Source organism: Ochotona curzoniae, unplaced genomic scaffold (assembly GCF_017591425.1).
Source record: "Ochotona curzoniae isolate NIBS_2020 unplaced genomic scaffold, NIBS_Ocur_1.0 contig_2754, whole genome shotgun sequence".
Taxonomy (NCBI): Eukaryota; Metazoa; Chordata; class Mammalia; order Lagomorpha; family Ochotonidae; genus Ochotona; species Ochotona curzoniae.
The window spans coordinates 32333380-32353210 of record NW_024465582.1 but is presented as its reverse complement, the minus strand read 5'-3'; the positions used below and the strand labels follow the sequence as shown (position 1 = coordinate 32353210).

Sequence of the window (19831 nt, the reverse complement as noted above, 5' to 3'; positions counted from 1 at the left end):
TAAATTGTGCCACCTGCTAAATCTTATAAATAACAAGAGATCAGGTTAAGAAGCCCTCCCCTTTTAGGTAAAATAAGATGTGCTCAACATTTAGCATTCACACGGACCTCAGACTGCTACACATCTGACAGGCTAGTTGTCAGATGAATGGCTCATAATCCGATTAATGTCTCCTGATGGATGAGCATAATAGGTCAGATTATGATCACTTAAATCATTGTCATCTTGACAAAAGAGATTATTTTTTTCAGTAATTATGATCTCTTCTACAAAAGCTATCATTGACTGCTTTAGGTTCAATTCCAGAAATATCTTAACAAGTTCCATTGCTAATTAAATAAGTTTGGCTTTTGTTAACTAAAAATTCAAGTCAGAATATGTTTGCTTTGGTTGCTGTACCTGATAAGTTCCTTTTTTTTTTTTTTATTACACAAGGTGATAAGTATTTTTGTATTTAAAATTATTTATTTGAGAGACAGAGACACGGTGAGCTCCCATCCTCTGGCCCAAGGCAGGGCAGAGTCAGGCCAGGAGCTGAGAACTCAATCGAGGTTGTCTACATGACTGACTGGCAAGGAACTCAACTACTGGAACCCTCACCTACCATGTTCATGTTTTACACTGTCCGATATGCTATGCTGAAAGCAATGCAGAGGTTGAAAACGTGATAAAGATCAGAGTTTCACAAACACAACACGTTAAGATACACAAGCCTTTCTCTAATTGTTCACATACAATAGTCTGCACATACCATGAGCAAAGCAGCAGGTGGTAACTCACAGTGCTGGACACTGATGGTTGAAGGCTACTAGTAGCAGTTTTTTCCTCTTGGCCACCATACAGAATGAACGATATTTCACACAAAAAATACAAAGTTCTTGAATTTCTTAGGAAAAGGCTGACATTAAAATGGCACACTGGGCTGCCAGTTCTACATGGGTGTCAGCAATTCATGAAGGCAAGGTGGCCACGGCTTTCCTCAGGCACAGGGGCGGTGCTAGCTAACCCACCACAACCTGCTCTTTGCTATTCGTTTAGCCTGTACCCACCTGGACCCCTGCTGGAGATCCTGAATGGCACCCTGGCTCCAGTTCCTCACCCTGTGACTTACTAGTCCTCCCTACATTTCTTCAACTCCAATCTTAGATCTCTCTCTTTAAATATTTATTTATTTTTTGTTGCAAAATCAGATATACAAGGAGGAGGAGAGACAGAGAGGAAGATTTTCTGTCCCCAAGTGGTCGCAATGGCCGGAATCGAGCTGATCTTAAGCCAGGAGCCAGGTGCTTTTTCTGGGTCTCCCACGTGGGTGCAGGGTCCCAAGGCTTTGGGCCATCCTTGACTGCTTTTTCAGGCCACAAGCAGGGAGCTGGATGGGACGCAGGGCTGCTGGGACACGAACTAGCACCTGTAAGGAATCTTGGAGTGTGCAAGGTGAGGACATCAGTCAGTAGGCTACCACACTGGGCCCAATCTTGGATCTCTTGGCAAGCCTAAACCCAGAGTCAACAGAGTTCCCAGAGAACTTGCCCCTGTTTTCTCTCCTCTCTTCCAGCTGAATCATTCTCCTCCTCTCCTGACTCGTTCCCCCTCACATCCCACAGAATTTCCCTCTCAGAACTTGGAGAATGCCTTTATAAGGCAAAGCACGGAGCGAGACTTTCCCAGGGTGAACTGTGAGCACACTGTTTTTGGAAAGGTTACATCTCAATAGCTTCCCGAATGCACTTCACGTTGCCACATCACAACTCCTCAACAGTCGCCTCAGTCTGCAACTTCAGGAATACTTGAAAGCTAGTCTGAGTCTGGCAGACTTGGTGGCATACAGCATATTTCATCTTCAGAAAATCAAAGATTGAATCTAGGAATGTAAAAAAAAAAAACCCAGTTGAGGTGTCTGATTTCATGGAAGGAACATTTGCAGAATGATTTTGCATTTATATGCTGCACGCCGCGGCCTAAAATAATCTGAGCAGCTCTCATTATTTGACAACGGCATGATGCTCAGACAGATGCAGCCATTTGAACTCAAGCTTCAGATCGTAAGAAAATGCAACTTGAGGTGGGAACATGTTCATGGAGTCATGCAGTTTGTAAGACACAGTCTCCTTCAGTTCCCGTACTTCCCCATGGGGTTACTCTTAGCTGAGCATCCAATTCCGTCCTGACTTCCATGTGCTGCCTGCAGGGACTGCCTCAGCTATCTCTTCTGCCTGTGTGCGGAGAGAAGGATCTCGAACGTCCACAATTGACTTCCTCACTCTGGTGTTCTTGGCTGCTTTTGAGTTGTGGTGCTCTCGGCCATCTACAGTGCTCCAAGGAACTAACCCGTGGCAGACACGTCATCCACTCGCTCTTCAGCAGACTGAGTATTTCACAGTTGGACCCACCCAACTGGACAGCTCCAAATCAGATTGGCAGAAAGGCCCTGAGGCCAGTCATGTTCCCTTCACTTGACTGGCATGGGGAGGAAGGACTTCTTGTGGTCCTCAGAGGGAAGATCTTTCTACACTGACCCCTGCTTTTGACCAGGACCCAGGTTAGGCTTGTGATACCAAAGCAAGTAGAGTTATAGAAGGGTTCACAAATTGGAAGCAAGAATCAGCATGACACTCTGCAGGTGACTGAACTCTGATTCGCCTTCTAGCTCCTCATTCCTTGCTCTGAAGAAAAACACCCACAACTACACACCCTCTACCCCCACCCAAAGCACACTTGAGTTTTATTGCAGTAGGTTGGGAAAAATAGAGTAGGATTTCTTTTCTTTCTCTTCCCCGTTTTCTTATTTTTCTTTAAAAGAGATAATGACAAAAAAAAAAAACCCTACAATGTTTGAGATGTGCAATTCATGAAGTATTAAATGTTTGCTATATATCAGGGATCATTTTAGAAACTAAGTACTATTTCTACCCCAAGTTTCAAACATCAGAAATATTTTCATGGCAATAATGAGGTATAATTTATTTTTAATGCTATGATACATAGCGATGATTATAGTAATGCAACAATGGAAATACAATCCTGAAGCTGCGTATGCAGGAATGATCTATTGACTGCTAATGGATACAAGAGAGAAAGAGGAAAAACAAAACCACATCTTCACATAGATCCTAAACTCACAGACTGAATGGCAAGCATGAAATAAAAATTCTAAATCAGAAGGGGACACTTCCAGGGCAGACCCTTCAAAGACCTAACAGAGTCTAAAGCTCAGAGCCTGGTGCTCTAGCCATGCGTCAGTGTGGCTGGAAACTGGACAACACTTTGAGGGAGGCAATTGAGACAATTAGCATTAGGGTTTTAAATTCCCTTTGCTGGGAGAGCAGGAGCTCTCGTGGGCGGGTGTATTGACAAGAATTTTCACCATCTTAAAAAACAATGCCTCTCAGTGTGGCCTCCTGTGAGTTCTTCCCAGGTTTTCCATGAACTTCACCGCTACTCTCCTGAGTGCTCCTCACTTGCTAGTGGCAAGTGAATCCCTCTGGGAAGCCAGATCATGCTTCGCTCTCCTCTCCTTTTAAAATCTGTGTTCACGGGAGACCCAGAGGGAGATAGGTTGGCCAATCTGGTGGTGGTGTGGTTCTCCCAATTTGGCTACAATGTCTTCGCCTGGGATGGGCAATGTCAGTTCTTGAAACATCTAGAATTCAACTGGACCAGTCTTGGGTCAAAGTTTGGTTCCTTTTTAGAACACATGCCAACCAACAAGAGAGATGGTGCTGGAGCCAGTGTTGTGTGGTATAGCAGATGAAGTCGCTAGCTTCAATGCCAGCATCCCCCGTGGGTGCTAACTTGTGTCCCAGCTCCTCTACTTCTGACTAACTCTCAGCTAATGGCCTGAGAAAGCAGTAAAAGATAAGTATCCGGGACCCTCAATCTACATAGGAGACCAGAGGAAACTCCTGTCTTCGTCCTGGCCCAGCCCTGGCTGTTGTGCCTATCTGGGGAGTGGCCCAGTAGATGGAAGATCTCTCTCTCTCCTTCTCAAACAAACAAACAAACAAACAAACAAATAAATCTTTAAAAAAAAAAAGAAAGAAAGAAAGAGGGTGCTGGAGGATGGAACAGTCTGAGTAGACAAAATCCAGGGGAAGAAAGTCCAAAATTTCAGGGTTCAGAAAAATAAGCCGAGGCCTCAAGAATGCAACACCAGATCGATTTTCATTCCAGTGGTAGCTTCCGTGAGGCCATAATTTTGTCCCCATTCCTTTCTATCTGTTGTCCTAGTAGCTGAGAAAACCTTCAAAACCCTCAAACCGTCTGTGTGCTAACTGAAGAGATTCTCATTCTGTAGAGTGTCCAGGGAGAGGAGAGAGACTCTATGTGGAAATAATAGTTTGTGGCAGTGGAAAGAGAGAAAAGCAATCCTGGGACAATTCAAGCAGGAAAAGAGTTTATATGGGGAAACAGCCCGGTGCCATGGTGAGACTAGACTGCGATACCATAGACTAAATCATATTTTAAACCCCTGCCTCACCAAATATCTCAAACAAATACCTCCAGTTCTTGGACTTTTATATTTAAAACACATTGGCTGCTCTACAAATCTTCCAATTATACCCTACCTAGATGCCAGAGATGGCTTGGGAGCCTCAGGTTCTGGGAAGGGGGCTGTCCATCTTGGAATCATAAGGGAAAGAGGATTGTCGAGGTTCTCCTTGAGCAGGTGAATACGTAGAGTCACCCTAGCTCCCATCTACCTACACAGCTAGCTCTGTGATAAGCTACTCCGTGAGCAGGCTGGGCTGTGATACTGACAGGTAAATGCATTTCACAGTCATTCTGCCAGCCTTTCAAAACACTGCTATCCTGGATTGTAAGTATATGGTATTCCACATGGACTCATTTTCTCGCGAATAAGTGCCAAGGCTGTGGCACGTTACTACCATGATCTAAACTCTCACGTTTCCCCTTGATTCAAGACAGACTTCTCCTGAAGTTTGCTCATAGCAGGAGGTCCAGGGCTACACACACAAATGTGAAAGGACAACGCTGTTTGCTCTTCAAAGGTCAGCCCAAGTGGCATCGCTCTCTGTATGAAGGTTCCCCCCGGCACCCGCTCCAGCAGAGCTGACACTGTCCTCTCCATGCCCCTGCTGCAACATGCATCGAATTGCTTGCCACTTGTTATTCAAGTGTTTATGCAATAAACTCCTCCTCTAGGGTGGGGCCTATGTTGCTTTCATTACTTTCTGGCCTGTAATGAATGCTCAATGTTTAATGCATGAATTTAAAGAACAGACTAAGGAAGGAAGTGAGCCTTTCTGATGTGCAAACTCCCTACTTCCTGTGTCTTCCAGTCTTGCTACACATTGTGTTGTGAGCCCTGGGAACCCTTCAGTGTGTAGATTAGGAAATCTTTGTTCTCATTACACAGCTAGTGTGGTGAGAGATGCATCTAAATCAGATGATGAAATCTACAGCCAGTAAAGTCAGAGGACAAGGCCCTGATTGATGAGATGTTCACAGAAGTTACTGTGAGAGGCTCCTGAGAAAGGCCTTAAAAAGGGACATGTTGGGCCCAGAGTGGTGACCTAGTGGCTAAAGACCTTGCCTTGAATGCCCCAGGATTGCATATGGGTGCTGGTTCTAATCCCGGCAGTTCCACTTCCCATCCAGCTCCCTGCCTGTGGCCTGGGAAAGCAGTTGCAGACAGGCGGGAGACCTGGAAGAAGTTCCTGGTTCCTGGATCTGGATCGGCACAGCACCGGCCGTTGCAGTCACTTGGGGAATGAATAATCCGATGGAAGATCTTCCCCTCTGTCTCTCCTCCTCTCTGTATATCTGACTTAGCAATAAAAATAAATACATAAAAAGGGACATGTTTAGGGGCTGGCATGGTGGTGTAACACGTGAAGTATCTGCCTTCAGTACTGGTATCCCATATGGGTGCCAGACCATGTCCTACCTGCTCCACTTCCGATCTAAATACCTGCTAATGTACCTGGGAAAGCAGCAAATGTCCCAAGACCTTGGGCCCCTACACCCACATGGGAAACCTGGAAGAAGCTTCAGGTTCTTGGTTTCTGACTGGCCCAGCTGACACCATTTCAGCTGTTTGTGGGGAATGAACCAGCTGGTGGAGGATCTCTCTCTCTCTCTCCCTCCCTCTCTGGTGCTCCTTCTCCATCTATGAAGTTGCCTTTCAAATAATAAATAAATAAATAAAAAATTTTAAAAGGACAAGTTTCATTGGCTCAAGTCTTTGCTCTCCCCCCACCTTTTTTTTTTTTTTTTTGGAGCTACAATAGCAATCTTAGAACTTTAAGGGAAACAGGAGTCCACCAATTCCATAAATCAAAAACTAACACTTGCAAGCCCCTACCCTTTACGGATTTAACTCACTGCTACATGGCCTGTGTTGCCTGCAGCTGAAGAGCTCAAGACAGCTGCAAACTGATCCTCTTGCCTTTGGACTCTTCTCAGACGTGCCAAGGTCAGTTCACACACAGGACCTTCCCATTTGCTGTCCTCCCTGCCTCCAATGTCTTTCTCTCAGATCTTCACATAACTGAGTCCTTTCTCAAAATCAGATATCAAGTTAGAATGTCACATGAAAATATTTACCCACATCACATCCCTCATTCCCTTTCTGCTTTTCACATCCATCATTCTTTAATAACATCATCCTCTTTTATTTTTTTCTTTTTTTGGCTTCTTTCTTATGAATAAACAGTCTGTGCTCCTGGTCTTTATACAGTCACACACATAGCCATGTGCACACCCCACCCCTATACACACACATAAATTCAAACCCACACCATGAGTACAGGACATTCTTTATTTGGGTCAGGGCCGTTGTATCACACCACGAAAATCAGATCATAGGGCAGGTGCTCTAGGGAAAGTTCCCAGAAAGAGAGGACTTCTTTATTTAGACATGAATATATTCTCTCATGAATATATAAGAAATACTGTTCTATATGTTGATTAGGTTTGTAATTTAGGGAAATATGGGTTAAATACCATTTATGACCTAACTACTAAATATAACATTGTTTATATGGGGTAATGAGTTTCAAGTTCAATTTTCCTTAATGAGCTCATTATAATCATGACCATAGATCAGCTTGCACATTATCCTCATATCCAGAAAACCCTTTGCCTCCCTGGGTTGTCCAGCTGCCTTTCCACCTTTTATTCATGAAAGCTCATCAGATTTTTTAACTCCTGGATGAATTCTGTTTGATTCACGAAAGGTGATTTAAAACAATCTTAAGAATTTCTTCTTACTCAATCTCAGGTACATTTTTAAAGAAACAGATTTTAGGGTACCACTGCCTATCCTATGGCAATATCCTATGTCATATCCTGTCTTTCAGAAATTATTCTCAAGGTCTGTCAAAGGCATGGTGTCTTGCTTCCAGCTGTTCTACCTGGCTTTTCAAACGCAACTTTGGTTCTCTTTAAAAGCTGTGACATCTTCTTACACCTCCTGGCACCCTCCCCTTTGTGCTGGCTTTCAATGTCAGAATCAGGAACACTGTAATGAGACTACAAGCAAGACCCTTCCATTTAGGAGAATGAATTGTTTCTTTCCATTGCTAAAAAGTATGTCTCTACATATACAGATATTTACCCTGATGGGACAGGGTCTTCCTGTTAGACATGCCAACAACTGCAGAAGTAGCAAGTTTAAAAATCAAATGGTAAAAGATAAGCCCAAAAATATAGACTGGGTACTGCGTCAGGGATCAGTCACTAGTAACTTCCTAATATCCTTTGTTTTGCTTGATAATAAAGTCATCATTTTATTTATAGAGACAATGGGAAAATAATTCATTTCTCAGCTTGGTAAATGTGTGCAGTTAGGCATTGCTATGCGATACCATTTTGGAACTGCTTAAGGAGATCAGACCTCATAGGAATCCATGGCCAAACAATGGGCTCCTTTTTCCCCTTTCTTGCTTGGAATCTACAGTGATGGTCAGGGTCTCCTGCAGGAAGCCTGCATCATAAAGCATGATTAAGGTTGGGGGCTGTAAACCCGGGTAACGGAATGGTGGTCTCATGGAACCCCCACCAGTCCTGGGCAGCCCTTTTTTAGAGCTTTTCTGTGAGATGAAACCCCAGTGACTTTAAGCAATTGCCACTTTGAGGACTTTATCTTTTTGGTTAAATGCATTCAGGAATAATCCTTTTTGATACAGAAACTCACACGGGAGGCTTTTAAAAATATCCCAATGCCCAGGCTGCATCCTGAGCCAATTAAATCAGAAAGCCTAAGGATGCAACTCAAGCATCAGCAGATTTTTCAAGCTGCCCAGAAGATTCCTGAGCACAGCACATGTTATGAGTCACTGCTTTGGGCAGACAGGCCTCTCAGGTAGCATGTTCAAGAATCTCCAATGGGACGTGACGCTGCTTGTTAAAACTTGAGATTTCCAGGCCTCCGGCTCAGAGGTTTGGGTTCTTGACGACTGAGGGCATCCCAGCGGTTCTGTTACAAACAATCTAGGGATTTACCTTAGAAGGAAAATTGCTGTAGGCAATAGGGAATCTTTGGGCAAAAAAAGAGTGACAAGATCAGAGAAGTGTTTTACGGGGATTAGCCTGGATCTGGTGAATAAAGGGTGAGAGGTTTAAGGCAAGGAGATCATTCAGGGAACACTGTACTAGTTGATGGCCTGAGGGGACACATTCATGAGCTAAGAGGATGGTTGTTGAAACAAGGGGGAAAAAAGCAGCACAGTGCATGCTGGAAAAGATCAAACATACAGGAGTCAGTAATGAGTAGCACACAGGGGGAAGGCATTTCTAGCCACTCTTTGTAAGGAATGCAGAAGGAGCATCACTTTGGCTAACTCGGTCAACTTGGTGTCCATTGGTACTTCCTGTGTATCTCCAGCTGTGGGTGTTAAGGTGATTTTTATCAGCCTGATGATTTCCCATGGAGTCATAAACTTTTATTTGCCAAATCAGTTCTTTTGCAAGGCTCTGATACCTCATCCTAACAAGAACCTATTTTACCAATAATTTTGGAGTGTGTAGTGTGTATGTGTGTATGTGTGTGTACGTGTGTCTGTTTATGGGCAAGAAATATTTTTCATAAAATCTTGCATTTTTGTTCTTAACCATGTCTTGAAAAGCAAAGGAAACAAAGGGATGGGAGATATAGTTAGTCATTGTTTTATACAGATATCTTTCTGAAATGAGCCACAAGTAAACAAACTCTCAAAAAGTAAAATTTGAAAGAACAGTTCTGAATGACAAGCTCAATGACCAAGGATTGTTTCACTACTTCAATATGAGGCCATTGAGTAGATGCTGTGGTGATAACTGATCCCATCTAAATTCAACATAGTTACCTCATTCTGCTAAAATGCACACTGGAGCCTGATTGGTTGTAATAATGAGCACTGGATGCCTCAGGAACTGATTCATTCATCTTTGGTATAGTCTTCAAGCCCTCTGTGATTTCAAAACAACAAATTGACTCGAGAGCTATAGAATAGAAAAACTACTGATGAAATGCAATCGAAATGTCATAAAGTACGTGCTACGTTAACTCTTCAGTTTTACTCTGCATGAAGACAGATTTTTTTAAAAATAAACTTAAATGGATAAATAAGACACACTTGTCAGCACCAGGCTTGCCACTTTGGGTGCGAAGATGAATGAAACCCAGCCCTGCTCTCTTCACAGTCTAAATAATAAAGTGACAATTGGATTTTCCTAAGGTTCATTTTAGATTGAATTCTCTCTCTCTAATTGGAACACTTATTAAAAAGATTCTTACAAGGTGAAAGTCATTAGATTCGTCCAACGTCTGAAAAAGGCTAAACTCCAATAGGCAACAGGAGCACTCTAATCCAGATTCTATATCTCATTTAATTTAGTGGGTAATAATATCATTCTTCTTTAATCTGTCACAGGCGCTGGAGTGTGCCTTTGGAACATGAGCCACAGTATTGGCACTGCTTCAGAATCAGCACCTGCTCGATTCTGCCAGGCATGTCAGGGTCAGTGAATGTCCCAGGTGTAGAGCATCTGGCACCTTGCCAACATCTCCCAGTGTTCCCACACTGATTTTGGCTCAGGCACCAGCAACTAAATTGGTTAAAGCAAAGTGCTAACTATATTGCAGATTCGCTACCTTTGTGAACATTCACATCTCATACACAAAGACATTCGATTTCATGCTCACAAACCCTTGTGCCTGACATGAACTACAGTCCTGCAGGTGATGAAACACTGGGCCCTGGGATGTCTGTGTGTGAGCGTGCAGAGAGAATAGAGACAGTCCTGGATAAAATTACGCCTCCATTAGAAACAGAACAACTCCAACTGTGCATTCTACTGCGCTGGGCCAAGAACATTTGTTACAATTTGCATGATAGCTGACTTCTCATCCCACACACCCCTGCCAAGATCACATGTTGAAGTCCTAATCACCAGTACCTTAGAATAAAGCCAGCTTTAGAAACAGGGTCACCACAAATACAGTTGAGACAAGGTAAAATGGATCACTAATCATGCAACAAGATTCAACTCCTTGTAAAACCACACAGACATACACACTGGGAAAATACATATGAAGGCCCTATGGTGGGCCTGGCCCTGAATGTAGGCATCACATGGCGTCCAGAGCTCGCACGGGGGCTCTGTAGATTACCTGAAAAAAGGGATTTTGAGATGTGTGAGAAAGGGGCCACTAAAGGAAGTGTTTGACACCCATCTGCCAGCACATGGGAAAGCTAACACTTGCTGAGTTGTCAGGTCTAGGTTGCAGAACCTGACAGTGAGTGTTGGGGTTGGGGAGAGCCAAGTGAGGCTGGGCTGTGACACCAAGCAGTTTACAAAAGAAGTGGTTCTGGGGACAGATTCTGTAGGGGATTTGTAGGTTCACTCCTGTGCCACTGCAGCACTTGCTAGTCTGCAGGAGAGCTGGGGGTGGTGACAGACTGAGCAAGGCACAATCATGGAACTGACACTCAGGGGAGCTGAGCTGCAGCACCTGATGGTGCACTTGAGAACTGGGTTCAGGGGCAAGCTGAGCCAGGCTATAGCATCTACCAGCACACGCAGAGGCTGAGTCTGGGACAAGGTTATGTTGGGTGAGGCCTAGCACCTGTCTACACACATGAGATCAGAGGCTGGGAGTGGACCTGGAAGGGGAATTTGGGAAACTCCCTTACTAGGTTGAAGTTCCTACTGGTGAGCAAGTGAGCCAGGGTTGGGGGTGAACTGGGCTGGCTCACAAAGGAGCCAAGGCATGGTGTGGGCCATGCCAGGCTAGGCAGATGAGAGCCAGGACTGGGCTTGGATGGGCTATAGCACCCACTAACGAGATTTGGGACTTTAGGCAGACTAGGCCAGGCCAGGCTACAGCATCCACTGGCAAGTGCCAAGACTAGAGGACGGACATGCCAGGCTGGGTTGAAGTACCTGCAGGTGCAGGCAAGATCCAGGTTGGAGAGGGAACTTTGGGGACTCGCCTGCTAGGCTACAACTTCCACTTATGAGTGCAACAATTGGTGGTAGAGTGTAGACTGGATGAATACGGCTACAGCACCCCTTGGCCAGGGTGAATGAGCCAAACTGGGCGGTGCCCCAGCATCTCACAAGAGCCAGAGTGCATGTAAGATGAGCTAGACTAGGCCATGGTACCTATCAGTCAACATGAGAACCACATCTGGGGGTGTGTCAATTAGGGCTGGGCTGTTGCACCCACTGGCATTAGCTCAAAGAGGTGCAGGTCTGTCAGGCAGGGCTATGGTACCTCACCAATGAGAAATATGACTAGGGCATGTCATGTCAGGCTGAACCAAATAACCACCAATCCATGTGAGATCCTTGACTGGGAGTGAACCTGATAAGGGAACTTGGGATACCCCACACTGGGCTGAAGCTCCTGTTGGTGAATGTGAAAGTTGGGGTTGGGACATCCCAGGCCAGGCCAGCTATTGTACCTGTTGGCATATGTGAGGGATAGCTCTGGGGGGCAGGTCGGGATGGACCATTCACAAGGCTCTCCCTACCATGACCACTCTTTTCCCCCCACCCCCTTGCAAGTCAAGACAGGGTGCAGGCTGAGCTAGGTTGGCTGTAACACCCGTTAGTTCACATGAGACTTGAGGCTGGGGGCTGGCCAGGCTGGGCTAGGCTACAACACCAGCTGGAAAATGCTGAGATGGGATGGGTCGTGCCAGACTGGGCCACAGCACTTAATAGCATGCACAAGACCTGGAGCTGGAAGTGGGCCTGGTATGGGGAACTTCAGGGACTCCCCTGCTCCCCTACTTCCACTGGTGAGTGTGAGCATTGAACTTGGAGTGGACCAGGCCTGGCAGGGTTGCAACACTTGTCAGCTGGCATGTGTGCTGCACGTGGGGGAGCACTGGGCTTGGCAGGGCCACTGTACCAGCTAGCATCCATAAGAGCCAGAATATGTGTGGGTCAGCCAGGCTTAATACTGCAGCATTCACTGGCATGAGCCAGGATGGGATGCAAGTCATGTCTGGCTAGACCACAGTTCCCTCTGGCAGGTGTAAGACTGCGGCTGGGACTGATCCTGGTAGGGGAAATGGGGTCACTCTCCCATGTTAGGCTGTATCATATGCTGGCACATGCAAAAACAGAGCTGGGCAAGGGCCTGGTGGGGGTTGTTGGAGGTTGCCCTGATTAGGCTACAGAATTTGTCAGTTTATCTTGGAGATGGGGCTGAAGGGCAGATCTGATGAGGCAGCTGCTTCCACCTGTATGTGCATTGGCTAGTCCAGATGATGGACCTACCTGACCCTGCTCTGGCTGATGCATACAAGAGTCAAGTCTGCGGTCATCCCAGGTGAGGATTCTTGGGGGACACACCAGCTAGACCTCTGGACTCAAACCCTGGCTGCAGGGAAATCTACATGATATATGGTCCAACCTTGGAGTGCACATATCAGGTCTGGGCCTCCTCAGTTCCTGGTTCCCCTACAGCGGAAAAGCATATACAGATGCACATACAGGACATGGTAGCCAGCGCATCTGAATCAGCAGTGAGCATTGAGTGTCTCATCAGAGATTGGAAAGTGGAGCAGGACAGATGGCTCTCCTGGCCAACTCTGCAGCAGGTGTGTAGGTCTGTGGAGACGCTAAGGTGGACTTTGCCAACCAAAATACCTTGAAAAGATTTTCTTAACCTTGGAGCAATGAAACCAACAGTGTCTCCGAGCTATCAGATTCACTCAAGTAACATCCTTGGAACATGCTTCCCCACATTGGGGTCTTTAAGGCATCATCAGATGACCATCTCCCATTTCTGGGTGCCAATGTAGTTTACAGCAAGGAGCAACCCTCTCTCCTCTTCAACTCTTGCCTCGGTGCACATACAGAACAAAGAGAAGGGAGAATTGAATTGTGTGTCCCATACACCTTCCTCCATGCCCCAACACTTCCCACCCTGGTCTGAGACCTGCATGGTTACACATCTTTCTCAACTATGCAAATGATATAAAAAATAGTGAATGTGAATAGAAGGCAGAGGAGAAAGCCTAGAAGTATTCAACACCTTGGTCTTGGACGTGTACCTCCAAAACAGAGACAATAAAATTTTGTTTTTTATGCCCTCCCTCCCCTCCCCCAGATTATGTGCACTTTATTTTTGCAGCCCTAGCCAAGTCACATTTGTTCTTCCCTCCTATATTTGTGATAATGTATTGTTTTATTCATAAGCATTAGTTGCATTCTACTATGTGACCAGTGAAAATTAAACATTTTAAATCAAAATACATGTCATAGGAAAGGAAAATAAAGCACAAGGAGTGGGTGGCTTGGCATAGCTACCCACCATAGGTTACTTTTACTAACAGCAGAACCTGTCACTGCCCACACAAGGCCTTCTCTAACTGCGTGAAGCAAAGAAAGCTGTGCAAGCTGCTCCCAGGTCACAGAGGTCTTCTTCCATACTACGCTACCCCATAGAATTGCTCTTGTCTTGACCATCGTGCGGACTGGACATTACTACATGAGCTGCAAGTCTCTATTCTTCCACTATCCAGCAAACTGAAAGAAGAGACTGGAGAAGAAACCAGCTAAGACTGAGATGGGGCAGCGGGGGTGGGGGTAGCTGCAGCACAAAAAGGAAATGGGAATCAAAACCAGTCCTGACCAAGAAAGAAGAAGCACACGAGCAGAGGTGAGGCAGAAGGAGAAAAGGGGGCGATACAGGCCTGGCTGGAGGACAATCCTGACAGTGGTGCTACGCACGTCTCTAGCATCCTCATGACCTTGTTCCACACAGAGAACCAGTAGGAAGGAAAAAACGCTTCTTTGTGTGTGTAATGTATGGGTAAGCCCCAACAAATTATTTCTAAAATGCAATCATCAAACGCCCTACAGGATGCTTATTTTTTTTTCACAGCTCAGTTTCATAAACAGTCTATGAGATTCCACATGAGTTTGCATAGAAAACCAAAATGATGAAGCCAGGGGACTCAAAATTTAACCTTGTCACTTAGACATTGGGGAATTTCACAAACTTCCTCCATGCTGCACAGTCTGTATTAGAAACAGAACCAAAGATCTTAAAAATATATGATTTATGAAGAATCTAGGCTGAAGTATGTCAATATAACCATCTGGGAAATTGTCATCTAGAAAATTCCTCAAACGTAATATAACAGACTAAGGTAAACAAAGACTTATCCCAACCAAAACTTTGTTTCGACAATCTGAATTTTAAATGTCTTAGTAATTATACTGTTACCCTGCACTAAATAAGACTTAACTATATGCTGGTATTTTCAGCATTTGAGCCTCAAAAATACGATAACATTTGCTTTTTAGTATTTATAAATCCTATTTGATGAATTAGGAAACTGTGACAGCAGGAGGCAATATTTTTTTCCAAGGTCACACTACTTGTGAATAGCAGCATTGCCAGTCTGGCCCTGGCCGATGTGCTTAACCACTTAGCAGACATTCACACATCACTATGAAGCATTCTGCAGAATGAGTTCACACACAAGTCTTTGGTAAGTGGTCAAGATTTTTACCCAGGCTTAATCTGATAGAATTAATATCTTTTCCCATCACAATAAACTACCTTTTCACATTGCCATGCTTAAACCTCACTTAATTTATTATTATTATTATTTTTTAATTTGAAAGCTACAGAGAAAGAAACAAAGATACTTTCCATTCTCTAGTGCACACCCGCAATAGCCAAGGCTGAACCAGGTTGAAGCTTGGGAGCCCAGAACTCGATCCAAGTGTCTTACGTGGGTGTCAGGGACCCATGTAGAAGCTGTTGCTTCTCAGAGTGTGCATGAACAGGAAGCTGTGTCTGAGAAAGGAGTGGGGACTAGAACCCAGGCGTCCCAATTTAGGTTGCAGGCATTCCAAGTGACAGCCTACCTCCTGTGCCAAACACTCACCCTAAATCTGAGATTGGAGTCATTCTTTCTGCACTCTGGCCCTCTGTAGCAGTCTTGTACAGAAGGCAGATTCAGTCCAAAGCAAGCATCACAGACACCTCATAAGAGAGGGAACGAATTCTAACCCTTGTTCGGCAGTCATCGTAGTAGGCTCTGGGGCTTCTTCCAGGGTGCCAGCTGCTTGAGTTGTCCCTGTCTGTGTACTGGGCTCTCCTCTCTCGGGATGTGGTGTGTGTGATGGGACAGGTGCTAGATCAGGAAGCAAGACACTAGGGTTCCAGCCTTAAAGTATCTTCATGCTTGTAAAGGAGGATATTTCCTTCTTCCCATACCTACTTCACTTACTCTTCTCAACTACCCAAGAGCTAGTTCACAGATGAACTAGTGATCTAGTTCACGGATGAAGGAGATTCAGAATTAATTAAACTCCACCCAGGTCATCTATGGTGGTAACTCTGACTGCAGAAACTTTAGCTACATTCTGCCAAGTTGCCTCTGATATCCCTCAGATCATCTCAGATTCTTGGAATCCACAGTGTCACAGAGCCCTAGGGATCCTCTGGAGGTATGTCAGAAGTTGCTTTGGGAAGGAAGTTCAGGGAGACAGTGCTAAGGATGTCACCTGTCCATGAAGTGATACAGGTGTGTACGGAGACACATAAGTGGTGCATGGCAATGCCACTTTGACCCGCCTCATAAAATTTCAGCTTTTCCCATTTGCACAGAAGGAAAAACTTGCTGCTAAAAAGTAGAGATTTGCAGACCACTCTCCCAAGTGACCTTTTAAAGTCCTATTTGGATTTAATATCCAGAAGGGATTCGAATTGTGAAGGCAGAATAACTGGCAAATCCAGCCTTCAGAGGCCTTAGATTCCCTCGGCTGGGTCTGTCTAGAAAATATTCGATGCTTTTGAAAGCAAAAGCAGTGCTCGCACTTCTGGGAATCTAGACACAACTTGGGAAAAGGTCTTGGTTATATCACTGAAGATGGATAGTTAGTGAGAGTCACATCTGGGTTTTCATGTGTTCACCATATTTCTTGAGGGTCAAGGATGAAAGGGTTGTATAGATTCTGGCTGAATTGCTTCTCAATGTCCATTCTCTTCCTTTCTTACCTTGTCTAACTTCTCTCCTCTCTCTCTCTGTCTCTGTGTCTCTCACTCCTTCAGGCCCCTACGCTTGCTGTAGACAAGAAAAGGTGATCTGTACCACTCAGAAATGAGTGAATTTCCTGGCTTCATCATTCCCTGGCCTTTCCCTATTCACATTCTTATACAGAGCAAAGCACTGGCACTTGATGATAGCTGTCAGGCAGGTGTTTTGATGAGCGCATGGAGAACCAAGTTCTGTTTTCCCATAACCCCAATGCTTATACACCTTACTAAGGGACACATATACAGAAACGAATAAAGCCAATATCAGACTAAGTGTTGGGGATGATGATAGTACCTTTTGACAAAACATTTATAAAGGTGTATTTACATCCATTCAGAGCCAAAGTCCAGTTTTGGAATATTTATATTAACCCAGAAAGATTCTTTAAGTTTATGTGGCCAGCCCCTCTTCCTACCACCAGTCTTGGATGATTATTAATCATTCCATCTTTATCAATTATCTTTTTAGGCCATTGCATAAAAGCAGGATCTGGGGACAAGTGGTGTTTTGGGACTGACTTCTTTCAGTTAGCATCCTCGTTTGAAGGTTTATCCACACTTTAGCACGTATCAGTACTCAGCTCCTTTTTACATAACATCTTTTACAACGACAAGAAAGAGCATGGATTTCAGAAACATGCAAATATGGGACAAAAGCCATGCTGTGCTGATGCTTAGCTGCAAGTCTTTGGGCTGGCTCCTCAGTCTCCCTGATTCCCATTTGTAGAGCAAGGATGCTATTCCCTGTCTCTGAGGACTGTCCTATGAATTAGTGGTATCATTACAGCAAATAGCAGGCACTCAAAATTGCAGTCCTTCTGTCTACATTTCTCAAGAATCTTGCTTTCTTCCCCCTTGCTTTGGACTTGAAAGTGAATCTTCTAGCACACAACAGCATGGCTGAAAAAAGGACCCACATAACAAGCAATATCCAAAACAGAATTCCACCAAAGGGGGGTTCCACTCTCATTAATGCTGCCCCGATGGTGAAAAACTAAAGAAATTTCTTCCAATGAGATTGCTATCATAAAGAACACTGTATTGTTTTTCATTCTTTGTAAGAGGTAAAAATGTGTCAAACTGTATCCTAGAGCATTTTACATGTGGCCCTTATATTTGCAAGGCTCTGAGGGTACCACATGTCCCCACTTATTCTCATCAAACTGCTTCCACTAACATCAACCTTCAGGTAACCTGTAAGCAAGCAGTAGAGGCCCACAAAGCCCAGTAAAGAAAACCCACGAGAAATCTTCCAAACCCAACTTCAGGCCAAGCGTTTCAGATCTGTTCTTTCCCATCTCTTTAGAAGTATGTGTGTGGCAAAGGAGGCTGCACACAAGCGCCTCCTGTGTTGAATAGATGCTGGTCTTGAATTTAAGCCTGAAGGGAGCCTGAATGTCACTTTGTATATGCTTGAACACAGGGCTCCGGTTTACAAAAATGCTACTCCTTAGCTCTGAGCTTCCCGGTGCCAGTTGTGCATTATTTGCCTGACCTCTTTCCTTGCCCTTTCATTCACCACTACTGCCCCTCGCCTTTCACCCCTTATCTGCCATTTGTTACAGCTGCAGCTGCATTCTGCCCCCATAATCCCCCAGCCCCAACTCCAGTAAGTTTCTAAAGCAGTTAGTAACCCCACACCTTTTTATATCCAGTTTCCATAATTCACTGAGAGTAAACAAAACACAAAATGTAAGGCCTATCAAAATTTCCACTAGCTAAAAAAAACTCCCAATTTTGTTTCTCTCTCAAGTAGACATGATTTTAAAACAAAATGGTATAAAACGTCTGTTGTCAAATATAAGCTGGTTATTAAGAAAAGTGATGTGTAACTTTCCAACCTTTCGATATCATGCTAGTCACCATTTGCACTGCACTGCTGGCATTAAAGACAGCCAAGGGTGAGCCTTTCACACAGGTGACAAGACACACTTCCCCTAAGGGACCCGGCAGTTCCCATCGCTTTCTTCTGACTGACTTGAACTCTTGTTTGGATAAAGTTACACTCACACACAGCTATACTGAGAAAAGCAAAATCTAGACTGAGCCAAGTACTAAAATTAAGGGATTTGTAGAAGGATTCCCGTGTTTGCTCGCCCTAAGTACTTAGCTTGAAAATAGGAACTGTTAATAAAATCCATTGCTAACTGTTTTGCTTGATTGTTTTTGCCACTTTTGAGAATCCAAGCAGTGGATGGAAAAATTTTACTCATTACATTATCACCTAACATGCACTTGGTCTACACATGTCTTTAAATCAGTAAAGATTTGGGAACAAAACCAATCAAGGTTTATTTCAATTTGCATATTCCCCCAATATATAAACATCTGTGTTAATACTTCCTTTTCATATCACCACAGTGCAGAGAGTAATTTATATACAAGATTTTATTTTAGGGATTTTATTTTAAGCGGCATCATAGGAATTTGTCCTATGGTATAAATAGCTCAGTAAATCTGAGATTTAGCAAAGATTTTTCTCTCTAAAGCATAGAACCTTTTGTGCAGCCACAAATGCAAAAGGCGTCTTGAGGCCTCATGAACTAACTGTCCTTTATGCCCAAACATACCCTATCAAAAATCTGACGCTCCAATATTTTAGTAGGCCAATATATTGAAGGTTAAATTTTTGAAATATCACTTAAGGACCCAAATTGTCCATATTTACAAACCAAAGCCACAGTCTTCGAATTCTTATTTGTCCTCCAGTTTGTAAATAGCTCCAGAAGGAACCTGATGGTAGGGTGATTGGTTACAAATCTCAAATTGACAGAGCCCCTTTCTGCCGCCTCGGCCACTGCACAGTTCAATCTGCATCGCACATCCCACATAAGGATTATCAAACAATGCCAACACTCTCCTACCCTGAGATGGCAGCCAGTTTTTGATGTGCCTGACGGGCCATTTCGCAGCCTTTGGTTCTTGTCTTGTACATTTCCGCCCGCAGGGAGGGGCAGCTGACCGAGACATCCCCAATGGAAATGACCAACTCTCGAAATAGGGCCACCTGCGTGTTGAACTCTTGGACAAGCTGCAAAAGAAGCCGAGTTTCTCATCAGACACATCATGGCAAGTTTCCTATTTTGGCGAATCTTACGGGGGGAGGGTGGGGGGAGCATCCAGCAGCCTTCATTCACCCCTGAACCTGTGCACTCCCAGGCTCTCCAGCAAGGAAGTTCGGAGATGGGCTAAAGCTTAAGACCGCGAAGACAAAAGTCTCATTGTCCAAGTCAAGTGTTGATTTTTCACAGGCAAGCTTGGCTCGGTGCTGAGTTCTATTTCTAGTTCTACTTGCCCCTGCCCGTTTCTGAAAAG

The 19831-nt window shown here is 44.4% G+C and overlaps 1 protein-coding gene across 1 annotated transcript in view; it reads right to left on the bottom strand.

The window, feature by feature from the left end:
- The window catches only part of LOC121154675 (regulator of G protein signaling 7 binding protein), a 104520-nt gene that overhangs the window by 83171 nt on the left and 1518 nt on the right, over positions 1 to 19831 (bottom strand). The window contains exon 2 of the mRNA XM_040977703.1: positions 19381 to 19547. Within this exon, the coding sequence (XP_040833637.1) occupies positions 19381 to 19547 (167 nt within the window). The remainder of the gene's footprint in view (positions 1 to 19380; positions 19548 to 19831) is intronic.